Consider the following 22,353-nt stretch of genomic DNA (forward strand, 5'->3'; position numbering starts at 1 on the left):
ACTCCATTACCTTGTAGTATTGTTTTTGTTTTATGTTTTCTGAAGAACTATTGTGTATGAAAAGTGCAGTGTGAAAAAAGTTTGATTTGATCTAGTTTCATCAGTCGAGGAAGAGGGACAACGCTTTACTCTTACTCTCTCTAATTCCCCTACTTTGACCTCTCAGTTAACTTCTCTTCTAAATTATGCAACCTTAATATATAGGATATACGCTCCCTCCCATCAGCCCCTTCAGCAGGTCAATTTAAATGAAACAATGTAGCTCTGGTGTAATCAAGCCCCCCCGGCAACATCATGGCCCTTTCTCATTTCATCAATTCCCCTCCTCGACTCCTCGGTCCTCCGGTAGTGACCCGGAAATGAATTTCAGCGCGCCATGTTGAAGGACATCTCATTTCTCTAAATGCACTTTGAGGATCGAGCGTCGAGGAGGCTCTCTGGAGGAGCTCTAACCGAGGAGACACTGATGGGTCCTCCACGGCTCCTTCCTGGATGCATTTCCGGGAACAGAGATGTTTCAAAAGAGGTTTCTCAATACTCAAATTTCCCCTCCTCGACTCCTATCCTCGAGACTTGGTGCCGCCCACAGGAGATGCGAGCGGAGGACTGAGGAGGGGAAGCAGCAGGCGGTTAGAAAAATGAGAACTCCTCTCCTCTGAGCGGTCATTTTAAAGAGACGTCCATTAATGATGACAGAAGGCACAGCATGTGTTCATGATGACTTATATATTTACTTTGATTCATTCACAGTGCGGTATAATGAGACAATAACAGGCTACAGATGCGGACACACACACACACACACACACAAATATGTATATAAATATATACAATTTCAGAATCAAACAAGTATGAGAGCACTCTCATAACGTAACACAATCAGAGACTGGATATATCCCCCCCTCTCTCTGGTCGCTGAAATGGGGAATTGAAATTACAGGCCAAAAGTTGTATTTACAAGTATTAAAAGTAATCAGAGGACACCAAACCAACTGAGACCCGTCTGTCCGCCGCATCTACGCACTGTACAACACACACACCTACACACTGTACAACACGCACCTACACACTGTACCACACACACACCTACACACTGTACAACACGCACTTACACACTGTACCACACACACACCTACACACTGTACCACACACACACCTACACACTGTACCAACACACACACTGTACAACACACACACACTACACACTGTACAACACGCACCTACACACTGTACAACACACACACCTACACACTGTACAACACGCACCTACACACTGTACCACACACACACCTACACACTGTACAACACGCACTTACACACTGTACCACACACACACCTACACACTGTACCACACACACACCTACACACTGTACAACACACACTTACACACTGTACCACACACACACCTACACACTGTACCACACACAGACCTACACACTGTACAACACACACTTACACACTGTACCACACACACACCTACACACTGTACCACACACACACCTACACACTGTACCACACACACCTACACACTGTACCACACACACCTACACACTGTACCACACACACACCTACACACTGTACAACACACACTTACACACTGTACCACACACACACCTACACACTGTACCACACACACACCTACACACTGTACCACACACACCTACAGCTCCTAAAGCATAATCAGGCTACAGCCGTTGTGTATTTTATTATGTGAAGCACTAAATGGTCTTAGAAAAATATCGACTCTTTGTTTGTAGATATCTACTAAACTAAAGCAAATAAAGAGAGTAGGCCTGTTCTACTGAGTGATATATATTATACACACTGCTCTGCTTTCTGCACGGACCTCACAGCTGTTCTCTCTGGAAACATTGCGTTGCGATGAAAGCAGTTTCTAAAATAATATCCAAGGGATGCATGCAGAGCTGTCATTGGCTGAGATAAGTCCGGCCGTGCGTCACGCCTCCACCGTTCCCGGAAATGCATCCGTGGAAGAGCCGTGGAGGAACCATCAGTGTATCCTCGGTTATAGTTCCTCCAGAGAGCCTCCTCGACGCTCGATGCTCGGTGTGCATTTAGAGAAATTAGATGTCCTTCAAAATGGCGCGCTGAAATTCATTTCCGGGTCACTACCGGAGGACCGAGGAGTCGAGGAGTCGAGGAGGGGAAATTTGAGTATTGAGAAACCTCTAAAGAGTCGTGACGCACGGCCGGACTGATCTCAGCCAATGACAGCTCTGCATGCATCCCCTGGATATTATTTTAGTAACTGCTTTCATCGTGACGCGATGTTTCCAGTGAGAACAGCTGTGAGGTCCGTGCAGAAAGCAGAGCAGTGTGTATAATATATATCATAAGACCATTTAGTGCTTCACATAATAAAATACACAACGGCTGTTAGGCTGTTAGCTGTAGGTGCGTGTGTGTGTTGTACAGTGCGTAGATGCAGCGGACAGACAGGTCTCAGTTGGTTTGGTGTCCTCTGCTTACTTTTAATACTTGTAAATAAAACTTTTGGCCCGTAATTTATTTGACTAATTGTAGCGACCATAGAGGGGAGAGGAGGGGGGGGGATATCCAGTCTCTGATAGTGTTACATTATTATGAGAGTGCTCTGTTTGATTCTGAAATTGTATATATTTATATAAATATATACATATATACAATTATATGTGTGTGTGTGTGTATGTGTGTGTGTCCGCATCTGTAGCCTGTTATTGTCTCATTATACCGCACTGTGAATGAATCAAAGTAAATATAGAAGTGGTCATGAACACATCTGTCCATCAGACAGAGGGCTGCTGAGCCTCCTGTCATCATTAATGGATGTCTCTTTAAAATGACCGCTCAGAGGAGAGGAGTTCTCATTTCTCTAAGCGCCTGCTGCTTCCCCTTCTCTCTCCTCGGTTCCCCTCCTCAGTCCTCCGCTCGCATCTCCTGTGGGCGGGACTAAGTCTCGAGGATAGGAGTCGAGGAGGGGAGTCGAGGAGGGGAGTCAAGGAGGGGAATTAGTGAAATGAGAAAGGGCCCTTGTCTGCCTTGTTTACACCAGGTCTCACTAAAGCCTGCTAGCATGGCAGTCTGAATAACGGCTACCCCAACTGACATCTGGAGAAGGACACAGAGAATGCTGGGTAAACCGAAGAGCTGAGGAAGGAGAACTGGGTCCAGATTTATGGAGAAAAGGAGATACAGTATATGCCGTTTCTGCCCCCTCTCACCATGGCCAACGTTAGAACACTGGCTCATAATAGACGAGCTAATGGCGTTAGCTAGGAGATATATACTGTAGTGGAGAGTGGGGTAAAATGAGCCCGTGGGTAAGTTCACCCACCCCCTTTATCTAGGCAACTGTACACATGTGTTGTCATGTGACCTACATTCAGGAAGCACCCATGATTTATATCTGGCTGTGATGGAGAGAAGCACATGGTGAAGTGGTAAATGTGTTTTTTTTCGCAATAAACCATGTTTTGCTTGTCAGGTATAATTACTGTTATGTCAAAGCTAAATTATCCAGGTCTGAAAATAGTTATCATGTCATTTAGCAAGTAGTAAAACCATGCGAATCATTTAGCTAAAGATGAGCATGAAAGCTAGACTCCTTACTTTACCCCTTAGATGGGGCAAGGGAAGCCACAAGACCACTTTCTTTTGAGAAGTCATATTTTCATAATCCCTTTGTGATAGATGCATTATTTTAATTTCCATTGACAGAAGACATCCTGAAGTAAAGGTTGTTGTCATTTGACTTTACAACAAGTAGAAATGGGCTCATCTTACCCCACCTCTATGTCAGAGGTTTACCAGCAGCTCAGTATATATCAGGGTTTATGTCCCAAAACAACAAAGGGTTCGCAGTAAGCCACAACTGAACCTTGCAAACCATCTTTCAAGCACTAGCAGTTTGAACAGTTACAGTGATTGGACACTATCTGTCTATATGTACGTAGATATCATTTGGAACAGGCCTATTCATTTCATCTTCAAAACGGTTCCATTTCTTGTATTTATCCTCATTTCTATCTCTCTCTCTCTTAAGTGTTGCGTTGGGTATCTCCACTTTTGGGGACTATAAGTTATTAAGGGACCTTTCCTTACAGCACAGACACCTCCTTTTGATTCATGCTTTCATAATATGTTTTCTTAAACGCCAAAATGAATTTGGCGTTTAAGAAAACACCTTCCACACATGCATCTGGCATAAAGAGAAAATGATTATAGTTCCATTTGTAAGGTATTTGAGAGAAAGCAGCTTAGTGTGATGAATATGAATGAATATGAAAAGAAATGGCAGATATGCAGTTTAGCTTGAAAGCAGATTAGCTTGAAGGCAGCGCCAGACATTGAACCTCTCCTTCCTCCACTTCTTCCCCGCTCCTCTTTTTCCCCTTAAATCTAGCTCTTTGTCTCCCTCCCTTCTAAACTCCTCTAAATGCTGAGACTCTTGTTGTAGATTTACCCACTTGAGTATATATATATTTTTAAACCGATCAGTTAGTACCAAATAAAAATTATAGTCCCAACAAAATTCACATTCAAATCTGTCTTTCATAAAAAATATGTCCAATTGCAAATAAATGACTGATGTTTTTTAACCACCCTTTTGATGTTGAATAATTATGTTTAGCAAATGTATTGCAAAAATCTATCCAATACTCATCAAGACATTTCACTCTAAAATGTCACTCCTAAAGGTGGTGTTTGAGCAAATACAGTATGATTTATCCTCTGGGGACCATGCATGTCTGTACAAAATGTAACGGCAATCCATCCTATATTTGTTGAGATATTTCAGTCCTAACCCAAGTAGTGGGCCGACTGACAAACCAACTTTACTACTTTTAAAGCAACGCTGCTAGCATGGCTACACATGTTTCCATTGAAGATATGTGGGGGTTTTGATCCAAAATGAGTGTTCTGTGAGGTAAAAATAATTTGTTTGTTCAGAAAATCCTCCCCTCCTTTGGTACAGGGAAATATTCTCAATATCCTAAAATGTCAGGTGGAGGCAGATCCATGCCCACCCGACGTGCCAGATGGTTGGTTACAGAAAACCAGAAGCTGTCGTCGGAAACTCTTTTCAAAAGTACTTTGTGTGCTTAGGTAACTGGGTGTTCCATCTGTCAATCCAACTCTTGAGAAGAGCAATAACACATTTCATTGGCATTCTTTCCTCTTCTTACAATTAAGAAGTAGTCCCCAGTTTGATATAACTGACGTTACTGCAGCATCCACGCTAAATGGAGTGAAGCCTTCGAGTTTAGGCGGTCAATTCAAGCTTTAGTGATACAGTCATGTGAAAAGCCTTACACCCTATTACAACCAACCCAACACATTGTCCTTAATATGACGCTCTATTTAAGCTGCACGATGTGCCTTACGCCATCCATCATCCACATGGAGGCTCTGGGGGAAACCTATTTAATCAAACCTCCTCAATGTTCGGTGTGAAAAAAAAAATGTTTAGGGAGTGATGAGGTCAGACACTAGATACCTGAACTGCTTTTGTTATTTTCAATGAACAGTGTCCTCTCTATTTCACAGGAAGTAGCTGCCAGTAGCTCCTGGACACTGATTGTTTGGAACCACCGCGGTTTGGGCAAAAACACTTTAATTAAAGCCTGATGACATGGATTTTGCATTTGAACATATCATTTAGTGATCCTGCGATTTGAATCCTCTGAATTTGTGAGAATCCAGCTGCCATGCACTAAATGTTTGTTTTACTGCTCCTCTAACTTTAGTGATACATGCCATGCTACCAAACCAATAACTGTGATGCAATCAATCAAAGATTGGATTGGGTATTTATATATATAAATTGGGCGGTGGTGGCGAAGTCGATAGGGACTTGGCTTGGCAACTGGAAGGTCACCAGTTCAAGTCCCGGCAAGACCAAGTGCTACCGAGGTGTCCCTGAGCAAGGCACCGTTCCCCACACTGCTCCCCGGGCGCCGTTCAAAATGGCAGCACACGGCTCCTAACACTAGGATGGGTCAAATGCAGAGAAATCGTTTCCCCACGAGGATTAATAAAGTATATCAACTCAACTATTTGTTCATTTTGCTGTGATCCATACTCTGCATTGGTTGGGTCAGGATAACAAATAATAAAATAGACATTTTGTATCCACTCACATGGACATGTATCATTTAAACTGCTCTGCCATGGTCTGTGAAGTAAAAATATCACAACAAAACAACCTGATTCCTCAGAAGAAGGGGTCTTAGAAGCATCATTAGTTTTGTCAGTAGAAGTCGGCCCCCCATTTCCCTCTATCCTGATCCTCATTTAGTTAGAGGCATTAGATTGAAATGACAAAGATGCATCTCAGAATATAAAGCAGTTTCACAGGTCACAGGTTGTTTCTGTATCCTCTCAGTACACTGCCTTCAGCAGCTTCAAGGATGCGTGATTTGGCTCTCACTGATACACAGTCAACTCCTTTCCTCTGTCCTTCTAACAAATCAAATGATGAGCGCCTGGTAAAAGACAATGAGGTACACTCCTAATGAGGCTCTTTGTCCGGTTTGTCTGGATCTTTCAAACCTCCTTCAGACTATCGCTCCTGATATTCTACCGTTTCTCACCCATTTCATCAACACTTCTCTAACTTCTGGTCACTTTCCAAACAGTCTCAAGGAGGCAAGAGTAAACCCTCTCCTAAAGAAACCCACTCTCAACCCGTCTGATGTTATAAACTACAGGCCTGTCTCTCTCCTCCCGTTCCTGTCTAAATCACTTGAACGCGCTGTCTTTAAACAACTCTCCTGTTATCTCAATCAGAACAACCTTCTGGATCCGCACCAGTCTGGTTTCAAGGCAGGTCACTCCACAGAACTGCTCTCATTGCTGTCACGGAGGAACTGCACACTGCCAAAACTGCATCCCTCTCCTCTGTCATCATCCTGTTGGACCTGTCTGCTGCATTCGACACGGTGAATCATCAGATCCTCCTTCGCACTCTCCAAAAACTTGGAGTTTCTGGCTCTGCACTTTCCCTCCTCACCTCATACCTGAAAGACCGTACCTACAGGGTGACTTGGAGAGGGTCTGAGTCCGACCCTTGTCAATTAACTACGGGGGTCCCTCAGGGCTCTGTTCTTGGTCCCCTCCTCTTCTCCTTGTACACAAACTCGCTCGGCTCAGTCATTAGCCCGCATGGTTTTTCTTACCACTGCTACGCTGACGACACCCAATTAATTCTGTCCTTTCCCCGCTCAGAGACCCAGGTCGTCGCACGCATCTCTGCTTGTCTAGCTGACATCTCTCAGTGGATGTCTGCTCACCACCTCAAGCTCAACCTTGACAAGACTGAGCTGCTCTTCCTCCCGGGAAAAGATTGTCCAACTCTTGACCTGACAATCAACATCGGCACCTCAGTTGTTTCCCCGACTCAGACTGCAAGGAATCTGGGTGTGACCCTAGATAACAACCTGTCCTTCACTGCAAACATCGCTGCTACAACCCGCTGCTGCAGATACACGCTTTACAACATCAGGAAGATACGTCCCCAGCTGACTCAGAAAGCGACTCAGGTTCTGGTCCAGGCTCTCGTCATCTCACGCCTAGACTACTGCAACTCCCTCCTGGCTGGTCTACCTGCATGTGCATCCGACCTCTGCAGCTCATCCAGAATGCAGCGGCTCGTCTGGTTTTCAACCTTCCTAAATTCTCCCACACCACTCCGCTCCTCCGCTCCCTTCACTGGCTTCCGGTAAACTGCTAGAATCCACTTCAAGACACTGGTACTTGCTTACCGTGCTGCGAATGGATCTGGCCCTTCCTACATCCAGGACATGGTTAAACCGTACACCCCAGCGCGTGCACTACGCTCTGCATCAGCCAAACGACTCGTTGCGCCCTCGCTGCGAGGGGGACCCAAGTTCCCATCGGCGAAAAACACGTGGGTTTGCTATCCTGGCTCCAAGATGGTGGAATGAGCTCCCCATTGACATCAGGACGGCAGATAGCTTGCACATCTTCCGGCGCAAACTGAAAACTCATCTCTTTCGACTCCACTTCGAGCGTTAGAATGATTAACGAAGCACTTTTATACTAATAAAGGACTGGATTACCTAAAGCCAGTTGAGTAGCACTTGAAATGTTTGGCTCTATGAAACCTGATATACTTATATGATTCTGTTTTCTTCAAGGTTGTGTCTTCCTGGTCGAATGTACTTATTGTAAGTCGCTTTGGACAAAAGCGTCAGCTAAATGCAATGTAATGTAATGTAATGTAATGTAATCTTTGTATTCTGTAATGATTTCCAAATCCCACTGTATTTATTACTGTGGTTTAAAAATTCCACTTTAATAATACATGATTGCACTAACCACATTCCTCGATGTAAGATTTATGATGATTCATTTCTTGTCAGCTCTTTACACTCCCTTGTGGATCCTTCTGTCTCTCCCCCCCCCCCCTCATTGTTGGGTTGTGTACGTGTTGAATTTGCTCGGAACAGGAGACATGTGGGCTGCATGGGGAGGATGAAACTGTCATCTAATCAGAGCTAGATGAATGCGCCGGGCCTCAACTCTTTGCAAAAGTAAACTGCGTGTGTGTGTGTGTGTGTGCGTGTGTGTGTGTGTGTGTGTGTGTGTGTGTGTGTGTGTGTGTGTGTTTAAAATAGCCCAATTGCTTTTACAATAGATAAACATTGAATGTGTTTAATTGAATAGGAAAGGGGTTTAACGTCAAATGATGTTAGGTTTAAAGGCTATGGAATGTGTTATTTCAATGAGGGTCCTCACAAAAAGACAAATATATATATGTGTGTGCGTGTGTGTGTGTGGTGTGTGTGTGTGTGTGTGTGTGTGTGTGTGTGTGTGTGTGTGTGTGTGTGTGTGTGTGTGTTCTCTCAAGTTGCACAGCAATGTAACTTTTGGCTTTTTGATGACCATATGTTGCACTAAATCTTAATGCTTTTAATGTTGTTGAAATTAGCTATATGGATACACTTGCCTTTACCTCATGTTCATATATGCCATAAAATGTTCATTTCATATTCATGTTCTTGATAGCTATGGACTGACTCAGCATGTGACGGAGCCCACGCACAATAAGGGGCACACTCTGGACTTAATTATCTCAAAGGGTCTGAATATCTCTAAGGTTGTGGTGACTGATGTTGCACTCTCTGACCATTCCTGTGTTTTCTTTGAGAGCTCTATTTCTGTTCACAAAAATGTTCAAAAAGAGGTAACCACAAAGCGATATTTAACTGAAAATACTAGGGAAATGTTTACTCAGAATTTCTCTTCCACACTTGCCCCTGCTAACATCTCAGTAAATGAGCTAGTAGATCATTTTAATCCAAAAATAAACATTTGTATAGATGCCATTGCTCCAACTAAGGTAAAGGAAGTGTCTGGCAAGAAAATATCTCCATGGAGAAAGGCCATGAGCGTGAAAACAGAAAAAAGAGAATGTCGAAAAGCTGAACGCAGGTGGCGAAAAACAAATCTCCAGGTTCACTTTGAAATCTATAAAGAGAGACTTGGCCTTTATAATTTGGAATTGAAAAACGCACGACAATCGTTCTTCTCTGACATCATTACCAAAAACAAAAACAACGCACGTGCCTTGTTTGCTACCGTCGACAGACTAACTAACCCCCCAGTGTCAGTAGCCTCTGAATTTCTATCCACCAGGGCGTGCAATGATTTTGCCTCCTTTTCACTGACAAAATTCAGAACATCAGACAAGCAGTCAGTGCCTCTGCATCAGGAACAGCAAATGTGTTGTCCCTATCTCCACTTAACATCAATTCAGACATCATGACACAATTCCATCATATTAATGATAAAAACCTAGAGGACATTATTCAACTTCTGAAATCCTCCTCCTGCTGCCTTGATATTATTCCAACAGGATTTTTCAAAGATGTTTTGCCTTGCATGGCCTCAGATCTACTTCATATAGTAAACAAATCTCTTCACTCTGGTATTTTTCCACAGGCCCTGAAAACTGCAGTCATTAAACCGCTCTTAAAAAAGAATAATCTAGATGCTTCAGTAATGAACAATTACAGGCCCATATCAAACCTCCCATTTCTAGGTAAAATCATTGAAAAAGTTGTTTTTCAACAGTTGAGTAATTTCTTGCATTTAAATAACTGTTTCGATGTGTTCCAGTCAGGCTTTCGTCCAAACCACAGCACTGAGACTGCTCTTGTAAAGCTCTTTAATGACATCCACTTAAACACAGACAGTGGCAGAACTTCAGTGTTAGTATTATTAGATCTCAGTGCTGCGTTTGACACTGTTGACCACAACATATTACTAGACCGACTGGAAAACTGGGTGGGACTTTCGGAAACAGTTCTGAATTGGTTTGAATCCTACTTAAAGGACAGAAACAACTTTGTTTCTATAGGTAAATACACATCTGAGTTGACAAATATGACATGTGGGGTTCCTCAAGGCTCCATCTTGGGGCCTCTTCTCTTTAACATCTACATGCTACCACTGGCTCAGATAATGAAGAACAACAAAATAAGTTACCATAGCTATGCAGATGACACACAAATTTACGTAACAATTTCACCAGGAGACTATGCTCCAATTCAAACACTGAGTAAGTGCATTGAACAAATCAATGACTGGATGTGTCAGAACTTTCTCCAATTAAACAAAGATAAAACTGAGGTAATGGTTTTTGGAGCCAAGGCAGAACGTATAAAAGTTAGCGCTGAGCTTCAGTGTGCAATGTTCAAAACAACAGATAAAGCCAGAAATCTAGGTGTAGTCATGGACTCTGACCTGAGTTTCAAACAGTCACATTAAAACAGTTATTAAATCAGCCTACTATCACCTAAAGAATATATCTAGGATTAAAAGACTAATGTCACAGCAGGATTTGGAAAAACTTGTCCATGCTTTTATCTTCAGTAGACTCGACTACTGTAATGGTGTCTTCACAGGTCTCACTAAAAAATCTATTAGGAAGCTGCAGCTAATTCAGAACGCTGCTGCTCGAGTCCTCACTGACACTAAGAAAGTGGATCACATCACTCCTGTTCTGAAGTCTTTACACTGGCTTCCTGTGTGTCAAAGAATAGATTTCAAAATACTGCTGCTGGTTTATAAAGCACTGAATGGTTTAGGCCCAAAATACATTTCTGACCTCCTGCTAAATTATGAACCATCCAGATCTCTCAGGTCTTCAGGGACTGGTCAGCTTTCTGTCCCCAGAGTTAGAACTAAACATGGAGAAGCAGCGTTCAGTTATTATGCTCCAAATATCTGGAACAAACTCCCAGAAACCTGCAGGTCAGCTGCAACTCTGACTACTTTTAAATCCAGGCTGAAGACTTTTCTTTTTGTCGCTGCTTTTAATTGAACTATTCATATCTTAGACTGCACTGTAACTTTTATCCATGTACTTTTTTTCTTTTAATGTTTAATTGACTGCCATGTATTTTTTTCTTTTAATGTTTATTTTATTAGCTTTTCTTTTTAATGACTGATTTTAAATGCCATTTTCTTAATCTCTTTCATTTTTTGTAAAGCACTTTGAATTGCCTTGTGTTGAAAAGTGCTATATAAATAAACTTGCCTTGCCTTGCCTTGCTTCCAATGCAGGTAACGGGGACTTAGCAGTCAGCTGGTTATCTTCCAGAGGTACAGGTACACAAACAGTTTGCCGTTACCTCACTTATTCTGCGTGGTATTTTAGAACCAAATTCAGATCATACATGTGGGAGGAAAAAGACAGGTGGAGGTTGAGTTAAGAATCTCTGTTCATGTTATGCAGCGCTGCACTATCCAAATATGATAAATATGAATCCTGAGGGGGCGACTTTCCATTTGTGGAGCTGTCGTCACATCCCTGTCAAAGAGTGTATTTATTATCATCACACGGTCTGATCTCTATATTTCACTTCACTAATCACAGTAGTGCCGTGTGTGATCCCTCCACTGCAGTTCAGCAGGACAACACTGTCTTATATCCTCTTAAGAAAGAAAGAAGAAATATGATTGATATATTAATAACACTGTTTCAAGATGAATTGGTGCTCTGTGTAGTGTGCGTGGTATCAGAGGCATGTCAATGTATTGGATCCCGACTAATCACTCAAATGTATAGTGAACTTGATTAAGAGGCTGGTGAATTGTCTTTGTGTGAAGTATAAGTGAAAATATTGAATTGCTACGATGTCGCTGTGACAGGTGCATTACTCTCTGCCACACAATACTGCTACGTTACACTAATGATCTCAATTTTTAAAGAAATCATTTTATTGGCATACTGGTACCTGTGCATAACTCCATGTGTTAGTCGTGGAACACGCTGTGCAGAATTAGTTCCATGCAAACCCTTTACTGGTGAAACTTAGATTGACATCATGTTGTCATATGATATAGTCACACAGCAACTTGACAGCTGCGTTGTATTGAAGTTCAACCTTTCTCTGATGTGTTCGATTCATTGTAAAGTGTTGCAAAACAGAGTTGTAAGGTTCCTTTACTAAAGCTCTATCACATCTCCAAAGGATTACTTTAAAGATGAATACATATAATCAAACAATGCATATACATATAATATATAATATTATTAATGTATAAAGTGTTCGCTTAAGAAAACAAGCATTAAAGCACCTTTCCTTAGTATGTAGGGAATTTCGATTAGCTCTTTTCATGGCTGACTCTTACAGATGATGTCTTTACACTCTGAATCTTCCCTGGCAAAAGGATGGTTTGGTTTGTACATGAAGGGGCTGCGGGACATTCATGGTGACTTTGCTGATTCCCTTGCTACTTGCTCAGACTTTCAATAAGGGAGGCATGGCCTCACCCCCCATTGTCTGAGAGATTCGATGAGTCAGCACCGCTCAGATTCAGCTCAGCCAGGGAGTGACCACTTTCAAATGTGCTTTCGGGTCATTCAGAGCAGCACGACGACGGGAACAGGAGAACAAGTTGTTAAAGGTGTGGTCTCTGCGCTGCAGGTTGAACACTAAAGTAAAGTCTGCATTTTCTTACCTTGAGTATCACACATTTTCCTTGGCTCTAGGACGATATTAGTTGAGTTATTTTGAGTTTTACATCTGTCTTTTCTGAAAACCAATGTTTAAATGTTCCTTAAGAAGCTTCGATGTAAGAAAACATATGTATTCACTGGGCAGAGACCCTCCATGGGATAGAAGAGGTCAAGACGTGCATTCAGTTCTCGGTGTGTGGTACCTGCAGTCTTGCCGGGGGTTGGCTACATATCCTGGGTACGATCCTTCGGTGATGTGCCGGCACATTTTGCTGTCTCTGTCTGAAGGCAGCAGCATTCCGGCTCGCACCATCAGACCCAGGCAGTGGTCGAACGTGTTCCTCTCCTCTGGACCGTCCTCCGTGAAGAAACAGTGGCCCAGCGTGTCATAGCCCACCACGTCCTTCACCTGGGGGCAAGACAGATGAAACACAGGATCATCACACTAGTGCAATGCCTTGCTCCTCAATTTGGAGAAATCATTTCCAAAATTGACTGAAACTTTTTCAGGGCTTAATTTAAGATGTTAAATGTAACATTTCTCAACCTGGAGAGGGGGGGTGCTCTTTTGTTACTTAATGCATATCATACAATTTGACTGAAAATGACTGAATACTGCAAGAAGTGAGACTCTAAAACATCACTTCAGAGTATCTTTTCTTCTTGTCTCTGGGCACAGATGTATTGAGATATTGTGTTCTAAGATAGTGCCCCAAACATTCAGATGAAGGTTGCTCACTGAATGCATCTGTTATAAAAGGATGTGGATCGATGTCCTTGGCTGACTTCCTGCATTGATGGCATGAAATTAGAACCTGAAAATTACCCTTCAGCTATTTCTGTCTGCTCTTTCAATTGGACCTACAGATCAAACTGTGATTATAAAAATGTTTAGTTATTCAGGCACTCTGAAGTTTCTTCAGTAATTGTTGTTTCTGGGAAAACTAGGGGATTTAACATGGGAACCAACAGGAAATGGAGGTGATGAGGAGCAACAACCTGCCTGATGAGCTATTTTTGTCAATTAAAAAACCCCAAAAGAAAGCTGAAAACTTTGACTGTACATACTGTCGTTTTTTAAAGAGGTCCTATTATGCTATTTACCGGGGTTTCCCTTTCCTGTAGTGGGTTATGTTATTGTGCATGTAAATGGTTCGCAAAGGCTAACCCCCCCCCTGCCTGAAACGCCTCCATTGGACTCCTTTGTTTACTTTTGTGACAAAGTGACATCACTATGTAACACTCACACTTCTATTGTCTAGCGCTTCAACACATTGTATGTGATAGGCTAAGGGGCGGGACATCTCTAAGCTGTTGACCAATCACAACAGAGCCGGCCAGCTAACCAATCAAAGCAGACCGGGCTCTGGTTTCAGACAGAGGGTGAAAAGAGGTGCTGCAGCACAGGCAGTATGAGAACAATAAAGAGCTTTCTGAACATTAAAGGTCCCATGTCATGGCCATTTCTACTGATCATTTTTCCATTGTTGAGGTCTACTAGAATAGATTTACATTGTTCAATGTTCCAAACTCACATTGGTTTCTCATACAGCATCTCTGTATAGTCTGTGTATTCACTCTCTGTCCTACACGGCTTGTTGGAGCTCCTGCCCCCCCCCCTCCCTGTGAGCCCAGTGTGCTTTGATGTGTATTTATGTGTTACAATGGTGTTTGTTAGCAACCAGAAAATGACACCAGACAAACAGATGAGAATGCTGCGTGGGGTCTGGGTGCCGTGTTGGCGGGACGTTGCGGGGCTCGCTGCTCCGCCCTTTGAGGCTCGAGGAGCCGACAGTGTCAGCTGGATTACTGGTGTCGTTTCCTGGTTGCTGCGAGACAGCAACCAGGAAACGGTTGAAACCGTTGGAAACGGTTTCTCGAGACTGCGCGAAACTCAGCATGAACTCAGCCTGAGCACACATGTGAGTGTGTGGCGAACTGTGAGTGGAGATCCACGCAGCTGCGGCTGAGAAAAGATACGGCAGAGTGTGAGAAAAGATACGGCAGAGTGTGTGAGGAGCTCCACGGATTGGTCCATTTGGACCTGGGCATGTTCATGTCACTGTACCAGGAAGAAAAAGAGAAATCTCCAACGAGGCGTTTCTGGGGCAGCACAGACAGGTCTTCTCTGTGTTAGAGTTTTACTCGCTACAGGGTGTACTTTGAGGGTTTGTGACTCTGCAGACCTTTTACATGCATAAAAAGCTACATAACACACAAGGGGACGGGTAATAACCAGAAAAGCATGACATGAGACCTTTAAAGCATGAAGACATGTCCTAGTAGAGACACTAGATACTGATATACACCTGAAAATGAACATAATATGTCCTCTTTAATTTAGTTTAAATCCATTTCAAGTTCACACAGGAATGTTCTTTTTGGTGTCATAAAGTGTTTTCAATTAAGTGTGTCATCAAGTGTGGGTGTTTTAAATGTGACCTGCCAATTGAAAATGTGCTCTGACCTAAATATAAAACAATTTAGGTCAATCAAATGGCAACTTTATACTATATACAAGTCTTCAATTGCAGGAATTGTGCTTATTCACAAGCGTTAGACACGAAGATAATACCTGAACAATAAGCATATTTACCAAAAGGTCTAACTTTTTCTTAATTATGCTTACAAATACTCTAAATGTATTACAATTGAAAAATTAAACTTGAATAAATCTTCCTTACGTACCAGCAGTCCGTTGGAGCTGTGGATGGTGACGCAGCGCGAGAAGGAGTGGTGGATGGACAGGTCGGTGACAGCTGTGGGGGGGTCGTAGCCCCCCCTCTCGTCCACGTCTCCGTTCATATGGAAATGGACTGGGTAGTGTCCCATTGTTTGCTGGCCCATGTGCTGCAGCTCCACCCCCGATATATGAACCGCCCGGAAGCCCCGCTCCACCTGAAGAGGAGCGCAGATACACGTCAGTCACTTCAAATCAAATTGAGGTATTAAAAGACACAAAGGCTGTTTCAAGTCAATGAAAAATATCAAACTGAAAGAAGGGAAAGAGGGATAAGGGCAAAATGAGGGATACTGAAAAGGAAAGAGGGGCAGGAAAGAGCAAACAAGCAGGAGTGAGCAGAGAGAAAGAAAGGAGGAGGGTTTCTTTCAATTGATCTACAATCTATAAACAGTACCTTTAATTGTATTAGTATGGTTTATGATTTGGCAGGGGGTGATAAGGGGGAGAGTCTATAGTTCACAAAGGAAGAACATGGGGGAAAAGGGAAACAATGTAGGGTTCAGTAGTGAGATGTAGAGAAGGCAGCATGAAGCAAGAGCGGTGTTGAGGAAAAAGGACTTGAAAGGATGGTTGAAGGAGGAAGGAATCACAGAAGAGGGCTGCAAATCTAGAATGGAGGGAGGTTATATTTAACACAGGCTCCGCCCTCTACTGGACTCTATAGGTACTACCCTTAACCATGAAATGCGAGCATTCACACACTGAGTTGCATAAACGTAGCCGGCCAATCGGGGCGAGCCTACCTGAATGCGCGCGCAGGCACACAGTATATAAGGTGGCTACGTGTTACGGCTTAGACACGTCCCAGAACCGTCCCAGAAGCGGCTCGGCGCAGCGCTTCTCTAAAATTAGGATGAATCCTATTTTTGCCGCGGCGCAGCCGTAACATAAGGTCGGGCAGGCAGCCCCCTCTCGCAGGAAGTGGAAAGGTGAGCATCCGGGCCAGGCCCACCCCCCACATATACTAATTTAGCAGACCCCCTCCTTCATCACAACACCTCCACTACGATACGCACAATGGACGACGAGGTTTTCATCATGGAAGTAGAAAAACACACTATTTTATATGATGTAACCAATGCTTACTACAAGGACAACATCAGAAAGGACAAGGCCTGGTTTTTAGTCGCTGCAGTTTGTGGAGTGGAAGGTAACAACTACATATTAATGTTTTAAAGTTAATTAATAGCCTACTTGTAGGTACAGTACAGAGCCATTCAATAAACACAATTTAAACAGACACAAAAATAAAACATTTAACTACGTAGCCTACTTACTTTCTTGTAGAAGTACAAATGTCCAGGATGCCCGAATCAATAACAAAACTGCGAGTCTGCACGCACGACGCTCCGCTTCTGAAACGCTTCTGGGACGCGTCCGGTAGGTTATGGCAACACATCCTCACTCCCAGGTCGGCCTATGTTGACGTTATGTCAAGTCCCCTGTCGGCTTTTTCCAACGCAAGGGGGGGGGCCTTAGCGTCCATTTTCAACGCAAGGGGGGGGCCCTTAGCGTCCATTTTCAGCTTTCCGGGATGTCCATATGCTTCTATGGACGCTCATGGAAGCACGGCATTGGTTTGTGTCGGCTGCCCTTAAAGGCAATGTGAGCGTCCATTCTCATTGGATAACGGAGAATTGTACACCCGGAAGTAAGTATTCCCCTTACTGTCGATTGATTTTACAGTGATATCTGCACTACTCATCGACTAAAAAACACCAGATTATCCTTGTTAATTACACAACATTGATTGGTTTAAATTGTGTGCAATGCTTTTGTATTTTTCCCCTTCGATTCGGAGAAACAAATGTTTTTTCGGAGTAAAGGATGGCAGAAGACACTACACTACCCAGAATCCCCAGCTATCGTTTGGACTACACCATGTGCTCTGTTTGACAAACCCCGTGATAGTCCTCAAGCTCTGTGATTGGAGAGTGTGCTCCGAGGGTTACGCCGAGCCTCGAACAGCACTTGAAATGGGATGGAATCACGGCAGACTGTCCAAAACTGGATTTGAACGGGTCCACCGCGTCCCCCCTCCCCCACCCCGTCCCCAGAACTACACATGCTGGCTATTCTGTTTCGCAACATGTTCTGTATCTATGGCACGTCTCTACTGGGAGTTGTAGTTTTAAAAGACGTTTTCGTATTTCCCATAATAAGAAGTTGCCAGTATTAAACTGTGTATATCCCTGGAGGTTTAGGGGGTAGGAAACACTCACATTTAAAACATATAATTAATAAATGGGTGAAAATTGCTTGTGCCCATAATGGGCAGCATTAATATATATATACACATGCCAGCTAAGGTCAGAAGAGCTTTATTTAACAGCTGGTCTTATGTTTTTGACCCCTCCTGTTGTTAATTGATTACATTACATTACATTAATTGATAAGCCTGAAACTTGTTAAGGTTCAGAGGCACATTTTGCAAATATGGCAGTAGCCATCGATCAGCTTAAGATAAGATATACTTTATTGATCCCAAGTTGGAACATTTGCGTTACATCTGCATGTGTAACAGTTGTAAATATGCAGTGGTGTTTATTTGTAAATCATTTAGTATAATCACACAAATTCTGTGTTTTATATTCAACAATTCTGTGTTCTTTATTTATTGATTGTTCAATACCTGACAAGGTCGGAGATGAAATATCTACATACATCTTATAAGAGTATAATACATTATGTATAATATCAGTTAAAATAAGTGCTTCAACATAGTTAACATTGCTGGAGGTATGCACAAATATTGATAGATGTCTTGTAATGCACTATTGAAGAACCTGCGACCCAAGTTTTTCATTCAATGCAGAACTACACCATAGTTGTGTAGGCCTATATGATATGTCAATACACCTTAGAAAATCTTGAAATCTTGAAAGGGATGTGCAAAATAGTCATTATATACAGTCTTTAATTATCTATTAGTAGAGAATAACGAGTAATGAATATACTTTATAGGGATCCTATTAATATCTAATAATAAAAATAATGAAATTCAATAACATGCTTTAACCACTAGGTGTCCCTTTATATCAGCTGTGCACCTTTATGGTGTAAATACAGCCTATCTACCAATTGGATCAAATATAAAAGTCAGCCGAATTAGTGTTGATACTGCAAGGAGACGTATTGTGTGAAAGAAATGTAAGATGTTGTTTAATGGCTGATATATTTATGATCCACGTCACGTTTTCAGTTCCTCATGTTTGTCTAGAAGTCTTCTCATCAGGGCTCTATAAATACAGAAACTACGGCAGATATGTAATATTTAATGCAGCCGAACCGTGTATTACAATGCCGGTATGTGATGACTTTCAAAGAGAAAAGCAAGCACACTCGGAATAAAGTATTATTTTATTTTTTTAAATGTTTTCGGTCTGTTTCCGTTATTTGTTAATGACGATGTGCTGTGAGATGTGAGACTGGAATTGCACAGGGGAAAATAACGTATCTTTAGATGCGGATTTTGTTAAACTAATATGTTTGCGCTGTGGACCAACACTATACATTGACGGGTACAGGGGGTAGCAATAAGATAACACCATTAAACAGTTACACAACATAACAGAAATAATATCGATAGCAGCGTCCCTAGCAACCACCTTGGTAACAATGAAAACGTTATGGACGCAATTTCCTGAAGTAATCTTCGTAATAACTAGCAAACTAAAGATCATGTACATCCACTGCACACATAATCTGAAATAACAACTCATATTTCTCGCATCAAATGACATCAAAACACATTTTAATGGCCAAACTAACTTTAAAATAGGCATTTTCCACCGAGAATAAAACGAAGTTCGGCCATGTTTTTTTTTTTCTGCAGGGAGAAATTTGAAGATCACGTGACGTCAAACAGAGCACATGGTGTAGTCCAAACGATAGCTGGGGATTCTGGGTAGTGTAGTGTCTTTCTGCCATCCTTTACTCCGAAAACATATTGTTTCTCCGAATCGAAGGGGAAAAATACAAAAGCATTGCACACAATTTAAACCAATCAATGTTGTGTAATTAACAAGGATAATCTGGTGTTTTTTAGTCGATGAGTAGTGCAGATATCACTGTAAAATCAATCGACAGTAAGGGGAATACTTACTTCCGGGTGTACAATTCTCCGTTATCCAATGAGAATGGACGCTCACATTGCCTTTAAGGGCAGCCGACACAACGAATGCCGTGCTTCCATGAGCGTCCATAGAAGCATATGGACATCCCGGAAAGCTGAAAATGGACGCTAAGGGCCCCCCCCTTGCGTTGAAAATGGACGCTAAGGCCCCCCCCCTTGCGTTGGAAAAAGCCGACAGGGGACTTGACATAACGTCAACATAGGCCGACCTGGGAGTGAGGATGTGTTGGTTATGGCGCTAGAGGAGGTCGGACCAAAACCGCGGCGCAGCGCGGCGCAGCGCGGCGCAGCGCAGACGGACCCAGTGGAAACTGGGGGTTACGCTCATCCTCCGAGGACAGAACACTGTCCCACACTCGCCGCCCTACTGTACACTCCAGTAAATGAAGCAGCAGGTGGGCGCGCGCACGTGAGTGGAATAAACCGCAGAAAGTGCTGTCAAAGCACTGTGCGGGTTCAAGAGACACTATTGCCGGCGTGAAAGTTTTTCCTGAAACTGCAGTCTCCGACGCTGCAGCTTCATACTATTGGGCCCCACGAGAGCGTGCCGAGGTGCGTTCAAGGACCTCAGTAGAAAATCGGCCCTTTCTGTGTCAGCCCCCCATGGGCCAATCTTCCTTTTATGGAAGGTTTGGCAGCGGAGTAGGCCACCAGAGAGTGCTACAGCTTCTTAGCTGCGACTCCACAGCTACTTGCAGGTCCCCTAACACAGTTTTATGGGGAATGGAAGCTCAGCTGTGTACTGACAGAGTGGATGGACAGGACACTGAAACTTCACTCCAGTTTTGCAGCGTCCCTTCTCCATTCAGGCAAATCTATCATCCAGGAGGAGATTACATACTGATGTTTCCTTTGAACAGTGTGCACTCTCAGGACAGAGAAAAGGGGCTTTACTCCATGTACTTCCTGGTTCCCAAGAAGACAGGAGAATTCAGACCCATTCTGGATCTTCACAGCCTGAATCAGCACATTGCCTGCGAAAAGTTCCATTATGTAAACCAATTACTGGAACCACGGCAGCCGGGCGATTGGTTCACAACCATCGACCTGAAGGACGCTTACTTTCATGTCGAAAATTGCTCCAATGCAAAGAAAGTATTTGCATTTGCCTTCCAGGGGATAGCCTACGAGTACAACAGAGTACCGTTTGGCTACTCCCTATCCCCACACACGTTCAGCTGGACAGGCTGAGACTGGAGGGACTGCCTGACAAAGTTATTCAGACTATCCAGGCAGCAAGAGCAGGATCCACCACAGCCTGTTACAGGATGAAGTGGTTGGGATTCCAGCGGTGGTGTGAAGAAAGGAGTCTAGAGCCTCCATCATGTACGTTGGGCTCTATTCTGTCCTATTTACAGATACTGGTGGACAGGGGGCTTGCTCATTCCACAATTAAGGTGTATGCAGCAGCCATCTCGTCCTGCCATGAGGGATTTGGCGGCAGGTCAGCCTTTAGTCAACTGCTTATGGCGCGGTTTTTGCAGGGGGTTAGGAGACAGCGCCCTGTGGTGCATGTCTCCACCCCGCATTGGGATCTGCCGTTGGTGCTCGAGGCTCTGGTCACATAACCATTTGAGCCTCTTGAGCTCTCCTTCCTTGCGTGTCAGTTTTCAACTATCAGGGCGTCCCATTGACTTGCATAGAGCTCCCTGAATATTGGTAATAGACGAGTTGGGATCGTGGCGAAATGCTCTCCGCAGATCCATTCTCACAGCGTTTATCAACCTTTTTCTTACTCAATATCAAGCCACACTGATTGTTTTTACTTATTTATTTTAAAGAATGCTGGCTATTGTGTTTCGCAACATGCTCTATGGCACGTCTCTACTGGGAATTGTAGTTTTAAAAGACGTTTTCGTATTTCCCATAATAAGAAGTTGCCAGTATTAAACTGTGTCCATCCCTGGAGGTTTAGGGGATAGAAAACACTCAAATTTAAAACATATAATTAATAAATGGGTGGACATAATGGGCAGCATTAATATATACCCACATGACAGCTAAGGTCAGAAGAGCTTTATTTAACAGCTGGTCTTATGTCTGTGACCCCTCCTGTTGTTAATTGATAAGCCTGAAACATGCACTTGTCAAGGTTCAGAGGCACATTTTGCAAATATGGCAGTAGCCATCGATCATCTTAAGATAAGATATACTTTATTGATCCCAAGTTGGAAACATTTGCGTTACATCAGCATGTGTAACAGTTGTAAATATGCAGTGGTGTTTAAATCATTTAGTATAATCACACAAATTCTGTTTTATATTTAATAATTCTGTGTTCTTTATTTATTGAATGTTCAATACCTGACAAGGTCGGAGATGAACAACTTGGGTCGCAGGTTCCTCAACAGTGCATTACAAGACATCTATCGATATGTGTATACCTCCACCGTCGTATTCTGCACATTTCTTATACTATCTCCATACATCTTATAAGAGTATAATACATATGTATAATATCAGTTAAAATAAGTGCTTAAACAT

The 22,353-nt window shown here is 42.9% G+C and overlaps 1 protein-coding gene across 1 annotated transcript in view; it reads right to left on the reverse strand.

The window, feature by feature from the left end:
• Window positions 1-22,353, reverse strand: part of cemip (cell migration inducing hyaluronidase 1) — a gene marked incomplete in the record, with an annotated part of 278,643 nt that overhangs the window by 70,585 nt on the left and 185,705 nt on the right. Inside the window, 2 exon segments of the mRNA XM_034226980.1 lie at window positions 13,195-13,400; window positions 15,680-15,889. Of these exon segments, the coding sequence (XP_034082871.1) occupies window positions 13,195-13,400; window positions 15,680-15,889 (416 nt within the window).

This window comes from Gymnodraco acuticeps, unplaced genomic scaffold (genome assembly GCF_902827175.1).
Source record: "Gymnodraco acuticeps unplaced genomic scaffold, fGymAcu1.1, whole genome shotgun sequence".
Taxonomy (NCBI): domain Eukaryota; kingdom Metazoa; phylum Chordata; class Actinopteri; order Perciformes; family Bathydraconidae; genus Gymnodraco; species Gymnodraco acuticeps.